This window comes from Dermacentor albipictus, chromosome 6 (genome assembly GCF_038994185.2).
Source record: "Dermacentor albipictus isolate Rhodes 1998 colony chromosome 6, USDA_Dalb.pri_finalv2, whole genome shotgun sequence".
Taxonomy (NCBI): domain Eukaryota; kingdom Metazoa; phylum Arthropoda; class Arachnida; order Ixodida; family Ixodidae; genus Dermacentor; species Dermacentor albipictus.
The window spans coordinates 5,420,185-5,436,605 of NC_091826.1; the positions used below are offsets into that span (position 1 = coordinate 5,420,185).

The window sequence follows — 16,421 nt, forward strand, 5'->3', positions numbered from 1 at the left end:
GCTACTTGAGGGTAGTCAGGGTGAGCATAAAGCTCGTAGCCTTTGAGTTTTTGATTTTGTTTCCCTATTTCCTGAATACAGATAACGTCGGGAGGGATTGGCGCCGATTCTATGTAGTGCGTGAAATTAGCCAATTTAGTGCATAGCGTGCAGCAATTCCATTGCCAGATTTCAATGTGTCCGCTCTTTGTGTTGCTTGCCATATTATCCATGGATATTACTGTCGCTATCAGTGTGCTCTATAGCTTTCGGAGTCCTGGTAGGAGCTCCCGGACTTTGACTGACCCTCTTTCGGGGGACGGCTGCGGCTTTTGTTTGCACATCTTCTACCATTCGTTTGAGTTTGTGTAGCTCTGCGAACATTAGTTGCGTGTTTTGTGCTAACTGTTGCAGCGTTAACGAATGAGTGCTGGACGCGGTACTTTGTTGCAGTGATGTTTGTGGTGGTGATTTGGAAGTGTGGTCCGCAATTTGTGTGATGTTTGTGGTGGTGATTTGGAAGTGTGGTCCGCAATTTGTATGGGTTGCTGTGATGTGCTGTTGTTTGCCGTGCGCTTAAAAGCTTCAAACTCGGCTCGTAGCTCGGCTAAACTGTTTCGAAGTATTTTGTTTTCTATGGCAAAATGAAAAGAAATAGCATGGCCTAAGCAAATTGTGTAGCATTGGTGATAACTATAGCCGTTACGTCTATAGACATAACAAAATAAATGTGCAGTGTACATGGAAGATAACTGAAAAAGCAGTATCATTTATTCAGAGATGGAAAATACAAATTTCCTCAGAAGGTAGCACAGTAGACAGCGTCGTCGTAAGTACACGTGATATAGTATGAGAGTACACTGTTGTTACACAGTCTGGTCTCTTCTGGTCATAAGCATGGTAAAGGAGGCTCACTTGAAGTAGAGATGTGCGAGCTGGCTACTTGTTCTCATTATTGACTGAAATGATTGGCTGTAGAAAATTGCACAAAAAGGCGCAAGTCCTAAAAATGCTGTCAATAATGTCGAGCATGTTGATTGGCAGTGGTTTGTCTAAAAAATGAAATTCTTTGATACGTCTTATGACTCGCTCAACATGGATCCTAGCGCCAGCTATTTTTCGGGTGGCAATCACGTCACTAGCTGACAATTGGTTCCCCATTTTAAATGGTGGCATGTGGATTTGAATAGATGGTGGAAAAACGCCCTCCAACCTAAAGCCTTTGTCGACCATGACACCGTCCCCCGCATCTAATAAACCCAGTAGGCCCGATTTTTCGACAACTTCGCTATCACTAACATGCCCACCCCACAAATCTGGCACAAATGAAACGTAGCCATCTGGTGTTACCCCAACAAGTGCTTTGAACGTGTTATAATGCTTGTACGAGGAGAAAGTATGCCTCTGTGCCTGTAGTTTTGAAGGTCTTTGGATTCTCACCTCTGTGCAATCAAGGATGACTCTAGTGTTTGAGAAGTCGCTGAATGCCATTGGCATGTGCCTTTTGATCTCTGCTAATGTGGGAAACCTTGTCAATGCTGAGAGCTCTTTATCAAGAAAAATTACCCATGTACAAAAGATGCGACTAAGGCATGACTGAGAAATTCCAAAGATTCGAGCCACTTCCTTGGCACAAACACCAGTCCTGAGCCTATACAGCACCATGAAAAGTTCTTCGCGCTTGGAGAGCTGTCTTTCCTTTGCTTGTGTTTTTCCTCCATCCCAATAAACCATGCGTTCTGCATTTTTTTCAATGTGCTTAAAGAGTGCTTCAAACTGTTCCTTACTTTGCAGTCCTGTATAAAACTTAAAAGACGATTTGTGAATAGTATCCACAGAAAACGTGCAGCGTTTTAGCTTTCTGCATTGCAGTTCTAGGTCCCTGACTTTCCGTTGTAATGCCACATTTTCAGTTAATAGGTGGTCAGTGTTCTCCTCTCTGCTTAAGGGCGTTGGCTCTAGGACCTCCTGTGGCTCAGTGAGCATTGGGGATGTTGCAAGCAGCAAGAGTGCATCAGCTGCTCCTTCCTCGTCGAATGAAGAGTCTGCACCTGCATTTGCATCAACAAATGCAATAAAGTGACGCTATTGCTTTAGACACAATTCATTGAACACTGACATTTACTCTGAGCATTCGCACTTTGTGCGGAGTGCACTACTCTAATGACCTGGTCACCTGAAAGCAAATTATGGATAATTCATATGTCGCAAACGTGCAAGACTCGCAATGAGCAACATAAGGTGAGCCTCAGAAAACATTTCCAGCTGCATAATGTGACAGTGTGCTTGCCATTAGTTCAAAAGCCACTGCTCACCCTGAACACAGGACGTGTCTGGTTCTCCATCACTGTGGCCTTTACAAGTTCCTCCTTGACCTGAAACCTCTGTACCTGTGACGTAAAGTGAGTAATAAAATAGTATGAGTACACACAAAAACGCATGACTCGGATAGGGCATGAAGTGTAGTTCTTAGGGCAAATATCACGTTTCACCACTGCATATATTCCTTTATAGTGTGCCATAGTGCTTGGCGTACATACACAGGTAATGGGGAGGCCAACAGAATGTCAGTTCGCATACGTGTTTTACCCACATAAAGTATATGTACACCTACAAAAATGCCAGAAAATGGCCAGTATGCCCAGAACCGGTGATACCTGCTGTTGGTGGAGCGCCTTTTTTCCTCTTGGAACGCGCCGCGGTACGAACATGGCGGTCGACCGCGTCCTTCTTTCTGAACTGGTCTGTATACACGAACAGCGTCGGTATGAAGTCCGGATGTCTGGGTGACAGTGAAGGTGCCCCTGGAATGTGTCCGTTACACAATAAGACGCGCCACTCGACTCCAGAAAGCGCAGCACGGGAAAATGAGCCATAGTACAAACCGTACAACATCGCTATTCGCTAAACGAACATAAGCTTTCTTCAAGAAATATTACTATACTCGGTGTCGACAAGAATGATGAAACGACAAATAGCAGCGATTGCTAACTAGCACCATCAGCTACTTAAACAGTGCACGCCGTTTCCAAATCTGCCCGGCAGTGCAGGCGCGCTTGGCTCCAACGGATAACTACGCCGACATCACGAGCACTCGCTGAACGCTTATGAAGTAGTAAAAGTGTGCACGGTGTAAAGTTGCTAAAGACTGCGTTCTAGCGGCGGCCGCACAGAGGTGACAGCAAAAAAACAAAGTAAAGCACAACGCGGCGGCCGCACAGAGATGACGACAAAAAAGAATAAAAAAAAATAAAGCACCGCGTTTCACTCGGCCGGCTCGCGCGAGCAAGAGATCGTTTGTTTCGCAAGCTCAAACACATTTGCGTCTTTCTCGAGATTATTCGTATGAGTCAGTAACGACAAAAACAGAGAACTACGTATGTGGATGCATACCTGTCACAAAGTGCTTCCCGCAGAGTCGAGATGCTGCTGACGGCTGCCATGGACGCCCTTGCGCATCTTGCCGCTTCACAGCCCTAATCCAGGCTTCACGGCGCTGTCGATCTCGTTTTACCGACGGAAATCGGAAAAACCGCACTGTCCTGCTGGGACTGTCACGTGAACTGCAGCCGTACGCGACACACGACATTGGCATCGCGCCAAATTTCGATGTCAATATGTTAGGAAGGCCTGCCGTGCGCGCGGCAGCGAGAATAGCGCAGCTGAGAATGCCCCGGCCGTCCGCCGTCTGCTCTAGCGCCTGCCAAATCGCTTCGCTCCTCAGCCGCTAGGGCACTGCGCATGCGCAGTTCGGCGTCGCAAAAGGCGGATTACGACCTGGGAGATTTAAGGCAGTCTTAGAAATGCCCGCGCGTCTGAGACGTGCAGTGCACCACGTTTTTGAGCCATTTTTTTCTCAGTTGTTTTGAAAAATGTTACGCCGGGGCATGTTCGTCTAACTACTTTATTCGAGTGCCATTCTTTCATGTGTTGTTTTTCTCGGTATGCTGTCCAGTGTGGGGATATATTAACAGCGGGAGCAGCTTCCGTATTTCTGACAAAGGCCTAATGGCTGAGTTGTTGGGAAGGCGCCAATATGTAGTATAAATGTGCTGACACAACACCACACGGAAGGAAGAAAAAACGCAAAAGCAGAACAGAAGGTGCAGTTGGAATTATCGATTTATTAACGAGTCGAAGAAGTCGAAAACGCTGAAATGTCCCGCACAACTCTTTGTTCGTTATAGTTATTGCTGAAGAAAATCAGTCGCAACACGTTGTATTACACGTAAGCGCGCAGACCTGAAACTAACTTGTACAATAGCAATAAATAGAAGAAACGAACGAAATATTTGGTGTTATAAATTTTTAACCTACCTGTACGCTAAGCTATTTACAAAGAACTCTACTGACTGTCTGTTTCGTGTTCAATTTGTCCTGTATGCGCATTTCTGTTTCTTTTCATCCTGTTCTACATGCTTTTATCCACGTGAAAAACCATTTTAGATACATTTCAAGTATTTTATGATTAATTACGCTTTGCATATGCTGGCATTTTTACACCAAGATAATGACATAAGCTCTATTATAATTACCCTGGCTTTCTTGATCAGAAACCCTAGTGAAAGACGTATTATCTGTATGTATCAACGATCACCACTGCAAAGCATTTTGAACAACTCTTTGTCTTAACTAGTCGCTCAGTAAGCGCGTTCAAAGGCAAAGCGGTGTCCGCTCGCTACGTACTATTGCAGGTGTTAAGATTGACTGTGCTTTAGCTTCCTCTGTTGCTGCTGCTTGCAGTTGTTCCATTTGCAACCGACATCCAAGAGCTAAGATTATATTTCGATTCACTGCTGCGGTTGTTCGTCCGTGGCACATTTATCATTACGCGTTCGAGAATAGCTCGCAAGGCGTCACGGCCCGGTCTTGAAATGGTCCTCCACGAACAGGCAGAGCGAGGCGTAGTGCGGCAGGCGATCCCGCCAGCGGTCCACTTCAGTCCAGGCGGGCTGCGGGTCGTCGTCGCCGAACCGGCGCCGGTACCGCTGGTGCAGCTGCTCGGCCAGGTGCAGCACGTACAGCACGTTGGTCATCGGGTGGAAGCCGCCCCACTCGTCTCTGTCGAGGGTGCCGATCGTTTCGCTCAGCGACGCGGTTCGAGAAAAAGAAAAGACGCGTGCTTGCGCGGCCAATTCTACCTGCCGATGTAGCGCACACCATTTAAAAGCTTTGTGCAGCAGCAGGGCTCGGTGGCTACGGTGCTGAGCACCTTCGCATTTGGTTAAGGCCGACATAGAAGGAATACAGACACTAGGCAAACGCTTTTAGTCGGGAACATGTGCCGCCGCTGGTACACACGCTGAGCCAGTGAACGAGTGCGTAGTGTGTCGAAGGGAGGAACTCACAGCACTGCGCTTCTTGACGTCTCTGCTCAACGTAGACTGTGTGTGGCCTCTCGCGCAAACCACGTTTATGGAAAGGCAAAATTCTCCTTGCAACCGGCGCCAGCCGTTTAGACAGTGTAACTACTGACAGATAAGTAGTAATTTCTTCTTTGTCTTAAGCACAGTGACGAAAATGAAAGAAATTGCTGCTGACCAGCCGGCAACTTCCTAGGTACATCTGCTGACACCTGAACCGAGGGTCAGCGTAGGGGGTAGGAGGAAGGAGGACAAGGCAGATAGACTAAGTCGACCATGTAAGTAATGTACAATGTGTTAAAACAAATAAATAAACACAAAGGCGACCACAAAGACCACCATGAGAAACCGCAGTTTCTTTGTTTTGTCACTTTGGCAAAGTGTTTGCTAACCCATTGCACGCAGCGCGTCACCGTATAGTACAAGATGCAGCATGAAAACTTTTGTTTGCCAAATGTCATAAGAGATGGTGCCATCCGGTGCTGCAAGATAATCGCGTGTTCCATGCAAATGTGAGGAACGCCCTACATGTACCAGGGTGACCTACCGAGGATGAGGTATCTTCCCTCACCTTCTGCGTACTTCGAATCCCCCAGTAATTGCTGGGATGTTGCATTCACCTCGTTTCTCCGTTTTGCGCCCAATAAACCTTAGCTGGATGTCAGTGCCCATGCTCCCGCAATTTCTGTCCTGTTTCCGTGATGCTGCGATGCCCACCCCGTGGCACTTATGGAAGACTAGGGTTTCAAAGCAAAATAGGGTGTGTTTTATTGTTCGGTTGCAATCGACACTTTGACACCTTTCTTGGAACCCAATGCTATACAAAGAATTTAAGAGTGGGGGCGTTAGCCCGCGCCACACAGTGTTGTACAAATTGACAACTCATAACCCCAGGTCCAACTTTCACGCGGCTTGAGAAGAGTGCGTCAACACGGCCCCAGGTAGGCCGCATTTCTTTCTCGAATTTTGCTCTGTTCATTTTAGTCGCGGTTGCATGTAGCTTTCCGAGATGTCGAGTCATATGTGTTGCTATCATTCGTTAAGTCGCACACTAGAAAGCCTTGCGATACCTTGTAATGGTTACCATGTGTCTGTAGACGAAGAGAAGACCGTGGTCTTTCGAAGTCTCGTATATATTAGAAGGCTTTGTATAGAGGGGCCCGTTCCCTGCAAACATGGCAGCAAAACGTGAAAAATAAAACTTACATCCAGTTGAAAGCAGCACCGTCCACTAAGGGAATGCCACACGGCTTGTTCAAAATGTAACTTCGCAGTGGAAAAAGAATTGATCCTGCTTTCCGGCACCACCGCCTCTCCAGGGCCGTCGCTTACCAACTATCAGCTATAACCAAGAGGTGTTACGGCGAGGGTGCATAAATCGACGACATCTCTAAGCGCAGTAACATCGACTGGCCCAGTGAATCCTGCAAAAATCTGCAAGGTGCAAGGAGATTCGTTGAAGGGCATCAAATGTGAATCTTTTTTCATCTTAAAGATTTTAGATTTTTCTTTCTATTCGCTGAGCCTAGACGCGTAAGACGATCCAGGAACACGAAAGCGGTGTTGCTAAATTTTCCCCATGGAGATGGCACGACTAATAATATAGCCATGTCCAATATGAAACCGTGCAGCTTGAGACGTGACGCAGCGAAAACAGTCAATTAGTCTCGTACGTTTGGGCGCACTTGCGAGCCACTAAGTCCAACCGACGCGTAAACCCACGAGATAAGGGGCAACATAGTTCGAGAGAGGGGACAAACTGTTGGGCTATTTCAGCAGTTTCGTAACTCTAAATCTTAGTTCCTTACAGTTTACGTGAAGCCCGTCGTTTACGCACACCCACTCTTCGTTAAATGGCTGCGCGGTCACCGATACAACTGCGGCCTGCTTAAGCGCTGGGACGTCTCTCCGCGAGCTGCAATCCGTGCCCTTTCTTGAAAGCATTAGTAACCACATTCTTTTGAATGGAATATAACCCGCCGTGGCTGCTCGGTAACTATTATGTTGGGCTGCTGAGCACAAGGTCGCGGGATCGAATACCGGTCCCGGCGGCTGCATTTCGATGGGGGCGAAATGCGAAAGCACCCATGGTACTTAGATTTAGGGGCACGTTAAAGAACGAAATTAAAGTTAAAGTTAAAGGTCGAAATTTCCGGAGTCCTCTACTACGGCGTACCTCATAATCAGAAAGTGGTTTTGGCACGTAAAACTCAATAATTTAACCTAATTTTAGGTGCCAACCAATTTTAGAGCGCAGCGCTTAGGCGCCCATTCCTGCAGCGAGCGTCGGCGTCGTATTGACCGAGCAAACGAGCTCGGCGAAAGACGAGAGCCGACACTGAGTGCAGCCGGGGAGGAAGAAACGGCGAGAGCGAAGAGAGCGAGAAGAGGAAAGCAGGGGAAGAGGCGAAAGTGAAACGCATAGTGTCGCCATGAGGGGGGGGGGGGGGGGCTTTGCGGCGGCGATGGCTCAGAGATGGCGCCATAGTAGCGTGCGTCGTCAGCATACAAACTCTAGTATGTTCCACCAATTAACCTATCAACCAATCTCGCCTTTTCTCCACTGAATCTTCCACCGTAAAACTACGCACCTCACATAAGCAGCGCTCCAGGCAAGTTGCAGGCGCTATTTATATGGAGCGTAACGGTCGGTGGCGTGAAACATCAGCAAAGCTTGCGAGATGCTGAAGGGCGGCCGAACGATGCAGCCGGACACATGTCACATCATCCCCGGTCGCGATGACACTGTCGCTAGGAGCCTTTGCACTAGTGTTGTGCCATTACCACAAGCCCGGATTCCGAATCTGCAAGATGCAGAATTTATCCTGCGAGCGCCCAAATTCTCCCTTGAAAAGTCAAGATGCTGAGCCGTCAGGCAGCGGTGTCCTGCGGGAGAAGCATCAACAGGCAACGTGTTCAGACGTGTCAGCGTGTGCCAGACAGCCCGGCGCCGCACCTCCCTTTGCCTGGAGGTCACCGCGCGCGCGAACTTTGAACCGGGTGGCCAGCGCGGTCGCTGGTTGGACGCCTCGGACGACCGTCGTGTGCTGACTTTGTATTGGGCCGTATGAGTGACAATGGTTCCTCGGGGATTATAAAAGACGCGACGCGCTGCCTGAAAAACAGGATCCGCCGACCCACCGGGAGACAGTGTCGCTCCCGACTGGGGTGAGATGTGTCACGCGTTTTCGCCGGACGTCGCCGTGCGGGAACAGTCGCGTTTGTGTGAGCTCTCGGCCCCAGTGCCGATCCGATCTTGTCCAGTACAATGACCTGTATATAATGTATAAAATCCCTTTCGTTATTCCCATCGACGCCTGGCCAAGAGTCTTCGCTACCAACGCTCTGTCACGAAACGGGTGACGAGCGCTACGGGACCACAAAGTCGCAATCGTGGTGCTGCGGTGCAAAGTCGTAACACTAGCGACCGTGTCACCGCGACAGGGGATGGTGTGACCTGTGTCCGGCTGCATCGTTCGGCTGCCCTTCATCTCGCAAGCTTTTATGGCCTCGAGAGTAGTTCCCCGAGGGGCTGGTAGATTGCGATAGTTAAGGGCTCAGTTCCAATGTTGAGCGTGCAGTAAGCCGGAATAAATTGTGTAATGCACATTTTGTAGCATCGCTTTCTTGTAAACCTAAAAAAATGGCATAGCGCAAATGCAGCGCTACACGTCACCCGCCACGATGCTTCCATTGCAGTTAAACATAATTTAGTACAGCTTTGTCATTGAGAGGTGATTAGGCATTATGAGCACTGTCAACTGTCCGGCAACCTGACTGAAGTTAGACGAAGAAACAATTCGAGTGTTCGTTTTATCCTTTCACGCGTTGCACGCGCCAACGCACGCACCTGCGTCTGTCATGCGAGCCAGTCCGTATCCGGTCACGTGCGCTCTGAGGCCTCGCGTGTTGACCACGATGTCACGGCCTCCGACACGGAAGCGGCAGGTGTCGTCGTGCGTCTTCTTGACCAGCACGTGACCCGCGTGTAGATTGCGGTGTTCGAACTGGAGCGCCTCCTCGGCAACAGCCAACGCCAGTGCCACCTGCTGGAGCACACTCAACAGCTGGCGTGCGCTGTCCAACTGGATCAAAGGAATTCAGTTGTGTAACTTGGAAGACATTATTAGAAGATAATGGAAAGAATTATTTTATTGGTTGATTGGATTGGACTGACTGACTGGGCATGCGAGCGCAAGGGCTAGGGCTTTCCACTGCCTGTTGCACCGTCCTTGGCGCGCAGCAGTGCCAAGCGCCTCAACGCAGCAACGTAGGAGTCACGAAGAAAACAAACTAGCACTGTGTCGCTTCTCAGCATGCTGACTCTCCATGGTGAAGCCAGACTCGACGGTATTTGTTTGCTTCCCGGTAGCTTTGAGCCGATGTTAACGCATTCAGCTGCTCGACCTGAACACAATTACTAAAGGGAACTGTAGCGCTAGTGTCTACAGGAGCTGCAAGCAGGGCAGTTAAACCAGAATTGGAAGGATCAGCATACATTTGTCTAATAGTCGTTTTTCTGGCTTTAACTGGCTTCGCGACTTTGCAAAGGAATTATTTTTGAGAGAGCACTGCGGCATTTTAAATTAATAAGTGAGTAAACATTACTAAATACAGGATTCGAAAAACAGAACCTCCAGCCCAGAAGCGCAATATTGAAACCATTACGCCATGGACGCATGGACGAGCGGAACCTCTGTAATTAGCTGCGATTCTGCGTGCTTGCGGAGTCTTATTGCCATCTGCATTAAAGAAGTATACATTGCTTTGAAATTTAGGCCAATTTAGGCCCAGATAAATTGTAATAAACGAAGCAACGTCTGAAGCCTCAAGCACGAAGATCAGACAAGTGCCCATCGTTCACGCGGTGGCCGAGCGATCGCAGCGCCAGAGTTAATTCCCCTAGTGATTACTGCCGGAAAGTTTGTGGCTGTAGCTGCAAAGCGGCAGCAGTAAAATATACCGCATGCCCAGGCGGTGCAATCGTGTGTTGAGTCAATTCGTCATGCACGCATCAATGTAGCGGTAGCAAGAAAAATGTAGCAGTTATTTCCTACATGCATCAGGTGTCTCACAACTTAAAGAATCTAGCTGCACGAGGCAATGTTCAAATCGTTTTTCAGCACCCAGTAAATTGAGCAGTTTGTGTAAAAAGAACAGAACCAGCAAATAATGGAAGGCTGGGTGTCAAAAAACAAGAAGAAACAGAGAAATAAATTGGTTGAGTGCAAAACTTCTCTCATCGTATCCCGTTGTCCTTTAACCGATATTAGGTCTGGAAGACGTCAATGAGCGGATCAGAGAGCATGGCAACAAGTCTAATAAAACGCCACCTGACGATTTTCTTCGGCTACATTGCCAGAGATGTGGGTGCGAACCCGTTTAGGATAAAACAGTTATTGTAGACAGAAACAAATGTGAAGTAACTCGCCTAATAATTGAAGCAGATCAGGTTCACTATTTCGGTGACGCATGTATCATAAAACTTCCCCATAACCTTGACTAACAAAGAATTGTATTTTATGCGCATGCCATGGCGGTTTCACATTTCCGAGTTCTGATCTTCTGGGTGCTCTGTTTATCATACTTTTTTTTGCGAAGTGATTGACGTGATCTGCGACGTTATTCACTGACGGTAGTTTTGTTCGGCTCGGCGAAGGAATTGTGGTTGATTGTGGATCATTGTGGTTAGTAGCGCCTCCACTGTGCCTTATTTTGTCCTCGTGTTTCTCTGCGCTCAGTCGCCATCGATGTTTGGAGGTTCACACATATACACGCCACTGCTTCCGAGTTTGGCGCCAAACGCGGTTGTCCTCGGCGAGCCGCTGAGCGAGCTCGTCACGGCACTCTGACGCGGCCACGGTATCTACGCTGCGTTGCAGAATGCAGCTATACATGCAACCGCTGGGCGTATACTCAGCGTTCGTGTTGTCCACTTCTCTTGTGTCCTTTCTGCACGCCTCGCCTTTTTGCATAATGGACACTCGGCGTTTGCTTTGTGCACGACAGGACTGGAGTGCGCGCTCGCGTGATCCAGTCTGGTCGTGCTACGTGGTCTTCTCGCCAAATTGACTACGTTTAGAGGCTCCTGGTGACCGAAATTCAGGGTTTGCGACTTGGCTACCTTCTGGCTACTGTTGGCGGTGGTAATTGGTATAGGTAGTGCCCAAACCACACTCCCCCCAACGGCCCCTTCGAAGCAACAGTCCCAAACGGTCGATCTTAGAGGCCATGCGCTTGTGTCTTGCAAGCTCCGGATGCAAATTCGGGAGCTGAAAACATCATAGCCGCCATGTGTCCAATGGGCCCCTTCGAGTTGTCGTCCTGAGCTTTCCAGGACTAGCCGAGATGCTTCGTATGCAACGATCATTGGCTGAAGTCAATGCCTCGGGCATTCCGGGACAGTTGTGGACGCATAATTAAACAGGCTCAAGCAGGTCTCTCTGAGTAACACGAAATAACCAATCTTAAAGACAATGCTTCTGCGTCCTTCGTAGGACGGAAGCAATAGGTGGCGTCCTATTATCACTCCCAGCGATGGTTCTTCTGTAGGGAATCTCGAAGACCATGCTTCCTGGCACCAGAAGCGACTGCAACAACCGAAAACGCGTCGTGGTAGCCATGACATTACAGGTACCAGTGTCTATGTGAGTATGCAACTGCGCAACAGAGAGAGTAGAACGTGTGTGGCATCATACAGTTCGCATGGGAACGTTTGAAGTGAAGTCATAGCGGTGAAAGGACGGCGTGCATCGTGTTCATTGTACTGAAACTGGCGACACCACTTCGGCTTTGAGAAAGCACGCAAGTATGCGGCAGAAATGATCAAAGAACATCAGCTGGCCATTATGGTAAATTATGATAAAATATCATGCGATAACATTTGTTTTGTTCTGCTATTTTCGTTTGCCATCAGTGAAGCAGGAAACTACAAGTAAGGGTGAGGCGTGCAGACAAGACTCAAGAGGTGTGGACAACACGAACGCCGGCGTTCGTGTTGTCCATTCGTCTTCTCTTGTGTCTTGTCTGCACGCCTCACATTTACTTGCATAATGAATCCTTACAAACTAGCTCAGCTTTCTGTCGTTCTAAATAACAAGTGTTTTTCGCCTTTTTCTTCTGCATTTCCGCGTCATAAGTTGTCAATTGTTGATTTGTCGCACCATGGATGACTACTGTTTTGGCTACCAATTTACGTTTTCCGCGAAGTTGGCGACCTTTCGGGCTACTTTTCGGAATATTTCGGCTACATTTTCTACCGAAGACCTGGCAACCCTGCTACATGGTGCGGACCGGCTTTGTCTTGTACCAACTTGGCCGACGGATAGTAGCTACATTCAACTTGCGCATTGTCAAAACGCTGTCAATAGCTCTCCACGAAGCCATGTCTACCAGGGTGTCAGGAGCGGCGGGGTGAGTGCGCGCTGGCAAGCGTACGTCTGGTGCCCTATAACGTAAAACTATTCCAACATGTTTCTGTCCCAATCTTCTGACGTCAAATTTGCGTAACCACCAACGCAAGCACCAGGCGGTCACCCGCAGGGTTGTCTGAACAGACCAATCAAACGCTCTCCTCGTTCTTAGGAGGTAACTTTTTTTTGCTTGAAAAACGAATAACATTGCCTACACTGAGCGGCTTGTCGTATCTAATTGGCAGACAAGGGGCGAGGAGAACGCTCAAGTGGAGAGGGATTTGATGGGGCCGAGCCACTGCACTGAAAGTTGATAACCGGATGAAGAGGGTGGTGCCGGCGTCTACGATTGGTCGGCTTTCCCTTACTTTGCTTGCGGTGGCTGGTCGAAAATTGTGGTGGCATGCAACGGAAGCTCAACAATGACGCTGAAATGGACGCTCAGCAAAGAAGAGTTGGCAGAATAAGGAGGTATACGTGCCGAAAGTGCTCGAAAACGTTACACGGCCACGCAAGAAGTTTTATTATACGCCAATACACCCATGCTCTCCGGCAGATGCGAGTAGCCAGCGTCTGAGCGATCGGTGGCAGCCATCTTTAATTCCTTTCGCAATGGGGCAGCCTGCGGCTATTCCGAAGAAAATTCAGTTTTGTTCGGCATATTAGTGCATCTTTATCGCGTACACGTCACACGTCACAGTTCTTGCAGTTTTGTGACGTTGCGTGACAGGCAGGTGAAGTGGGTGCGGCCCAAAAACTTTTTACCAATAGCCGAGGGCTAATGGCGAGAAAGGGTCGAATCAGAAATAACTGCTTCAATTTTTTTCTGTCAAATCATGCATAATCGGTGTGTACACATCAGATGGGTAGGCATCGCGGTTTTCGCGACGTCGCGTGACAGACAGGTGAAGCAGGGGTGGTCGAAAAAAGATTTTGACCAATCGTGGAGCGCTGATAGCATAACTGGAATAGAAAAGTTTGGAATAGTTTTACGTTATAGCGCCCTTGGTCTAACAAGTGTTTCGCGTGGTTCGAGGCTAGTTGAGTGCTCAAAAGAGATGGAAATTAAACAGACCCGACGGCTACCATAATGACAAGCAGTGTGGCCAAAATTTAGTGGCTATGCGGGTGGGTGCGGCCGCGCGTTAGCAGACGATAGTCGGCGATAGTACGCGATAGCCGTACTTCAGGAAATAAGTAATTCCTATCGAAATTCGAAACATAGATTTTTGCTGACTTAAGCCTGCTTATTAAACTGCGCCAATAAATATACACAGTAGGATTAGGGAGCAGCGGAATGATCCAAACACCCTTCTTGATTGATGTCAGCTATTGGCCCATAGCAGCCGCGTATGGGGGAACCTACTATATGACGAACTATAGCAGACCGAAAAGAAAGAGAGGAGCAGGTTTCTGTTGAAAACAAGAGTGTTTGAAGAAAGAGGACCAACCCTTCCCCTACCGGAAAAATAGGGTGAACGAAGCTTGTTCTGCGTGCACCTGACCTTCGTCACGGGGAAGTAACCCACAGGTAACCGCACCCTCTCCCTCAGCTTGGGGTCTTATTTTCGTTGCTGTCTGATTGCCTGGGCTCGGGTGGCTGTAACGGCTAGATCGGCGCGCCGATGGCGAGCGCTTTCACGCGCGAGTTCTCGTCGCCGCTCGTCGCAGGCTGTTCATTCATTTCTCGGGGGGACGCAGAACGCATGGCCGTCCCATTCGTTTTCCGAGACTGAGCTGAACGGAAACGAAGCCGACGGCAGCGCGCGCGATACCTTTTCCTGCCCTTTCCCTCCCCGGCGGAAGCGAAACGGCTCTGATTGGTTGAGCGCGTGGCGTGAGCACGCGCCTGTGCAGCTGGAATCCTTGCTAATAGAGTGTTTTAGTTGAGCGTCATTACGGTACGCTCCGCTCCGAGCAGCGCCGCTGAGCCACAGCGGAGCGGCGGGCAATTTTCACGCTTTAGTTATACGTTTAGCGTACCGGAGCGGACCTTTCGTAGTTGCAGCGCCCCCTGGCCAAATTCATGGTAATTAAAGAAAATAAAAACACCCATTGATCACTCTTATACAGTAAAACGTATATATATGTATATATAACTTATTTCTCCTTGAAGTATCCAGACGTGAATTTGTAATGCGTTACCGGTCCATTTTATCCAACGAAAAATAAAGCGCCGTCTTGGGGAACGCCACGTGATAGCCAGCGCGCTTGCTTTCTGCATCCAATCCAATCCTTTCTGACGCCAACGCTAGCCAAACCGCTGCGCAGCACGCTCCGCTCAGGCAGCTTCTCAGCGGACCGTGTTCCTCGCTCCGCTAGCCCGCTTACGGCTAAGCGGACGGCGCATGCGCATTCGCGCTTCCGCTCCGCTTAGCTGCTTAGCGGAGCGTAAACACGCTCAACTAAAACACTCTAATGACTCACGCTCCGGCGCCGGCGCAGCTGTCAACTCATCAAACGTTCCATTACCGCAGCTGCTCTGCTCTGGAAGCAATTTTGTTTTTGCGTGACCACGACCGCGCCGCTTGTGAGCCAATAGAAGCTTCCCTTGAAAAGTTGACGCTAAGCTTGCGAGCTGCACGCTCCGTGCACGAGTGCAAAATGTGGCTGTTATATTCCTAGCAGCGTAAGCTATCCGCGGACTGCGTCTCCTTCAGCAAGCCGGAGGCATGATTCAGTACCCCTTGCAATATAGGCAGCGCAATTTGCGAATTATACGCGCAGGTCACGCTGCACTGCAAGATGTGACTTTGACCTGTATGATTACAAAGAAACTAGGCAAATTATTACGCAGGTATTTACAGTGATAGAGCGAACAAAAATAATGCGAAATCGTACTGGCGACCAACTTTCCTAAACGTAGGTGGCGACAGTGTTGAAACGATTGGCAAGTATTTGACAACATTACCGGGGAAGTCCAAGTGCAGAATATGGCCCTCCCCACTTGTGCAAGCTAAGTGGTTTTCGCTACTGGGAACGTTTTGTAGACGACGATTTCCAAGTTTCTCGGCTGCTCGATTGACGCGTTGTCGCATTTAATAGTCATTCTTTTTTGTACGACTTACTGTAGTTATTCCTCCAGCCTCCTCAGATATCGCCAAATAAATACAGACGTTTCATAACGAGGATTCACACCCGCTGTGGTTGCTCATTGGCTATGGTGTTGGGCTGCTGAGCAAGACGCCGCAGGATCGAAACCCAGCCACGGGGTTTTGGCATGTAAAACTCCAGATTTCTTTTTTTTTTACGATGATACACGATACTGCGACATCGCCATTAGGCGTAGGCAAGTGCACCATTATTCGACTAACTAACGGTGTCACTAGGATGTGCCCCTCAACTGCCGGACGGAGGCATCGCCTAGACGAAGGAGTAACAGACGGCGCCGATCAACGCGCGCCTGAGACTCGCCATTAACACGCATTTGACGCGGTGCGAATTCCAGGAAATTCTGAGATATTTGCCCCTTCGGCTATTTGTCGAAGTTCACACGATAGTGCACCAGCGTAACTCAATGGGTAGCATTTAAGAGAAAAAAGAAGACGAAGAGAAAAGTTTTGCCAAAACGCACCCCATGCACCGATTGTGATAGCAAGGCAAAGCGTTGCGTTTCAACTACTCGGGCAGTGTTGTCACTATTGGCGGGTTCGACTAACGCGGACGC

At 48.8% G+C, this 16,421-nt stretch overlaps 2 protein-coding genes across 3 annotated transcripts in view; both read right to left on the reverse strand.

Moving 5' to 3' along the window:
* Positions 1-728: 728 nt before the first annotated feature.
* Positions 729-3,689, reverse strand: LOC139060747 (uncharacterized). Its single transcript, XM_070539822.1, has 4 exons — positions 3,373-3,689; positions 2,637-2,783; positions 2,295-2,369; positions 729-2,030 (listed from the first exon to the last, which is right to left on the reverse strand). The coding sequence occupies exons 1-4, from the start codon at positions 3,572-3,574 to the stop codon at positions 919-921; spliced, it is 1,536 nt and encodes a 511-aa protein (XP_070395923.1). The 5' UTR covers positions 3,575-3,689; the 3' UTR covers positions 729-918.
* A 437-nt stretch (positions 3,690-4,126) lies between these two features.
* Positions 4,127-16,421, reverse strand: part of LOC135921798 (serine/threonine-protein kinase haspin-like) — a 76,299-nt gene continuing 64,004 nt past the window's right edge. The window contains exons 9-11 of one of the 2 annotated variants that reach the window (XM_065456114.2): positions 9,193-9,427; positions 6,413-6,509; positions 4,127-5,040 (exon numbers count right to left, since the gene is read on the reverse strand). In XM_065456114.2, the coding sequence (XP_065312186.2) occupies positions 4,836-5,040; positions 6,413-6,509; positions 9,193-9,427 (537 nt within the window). In that variant the 3' untranslated portion in view covers positions 4,127-4,835. The remainder of the gene's footprint in view (positions 5,041-6,412; positions 6,510-9,192; positions 9,428-16,421) is intronic. The other variant, XM_065456115.2, reaches the window with a different exon arrangement.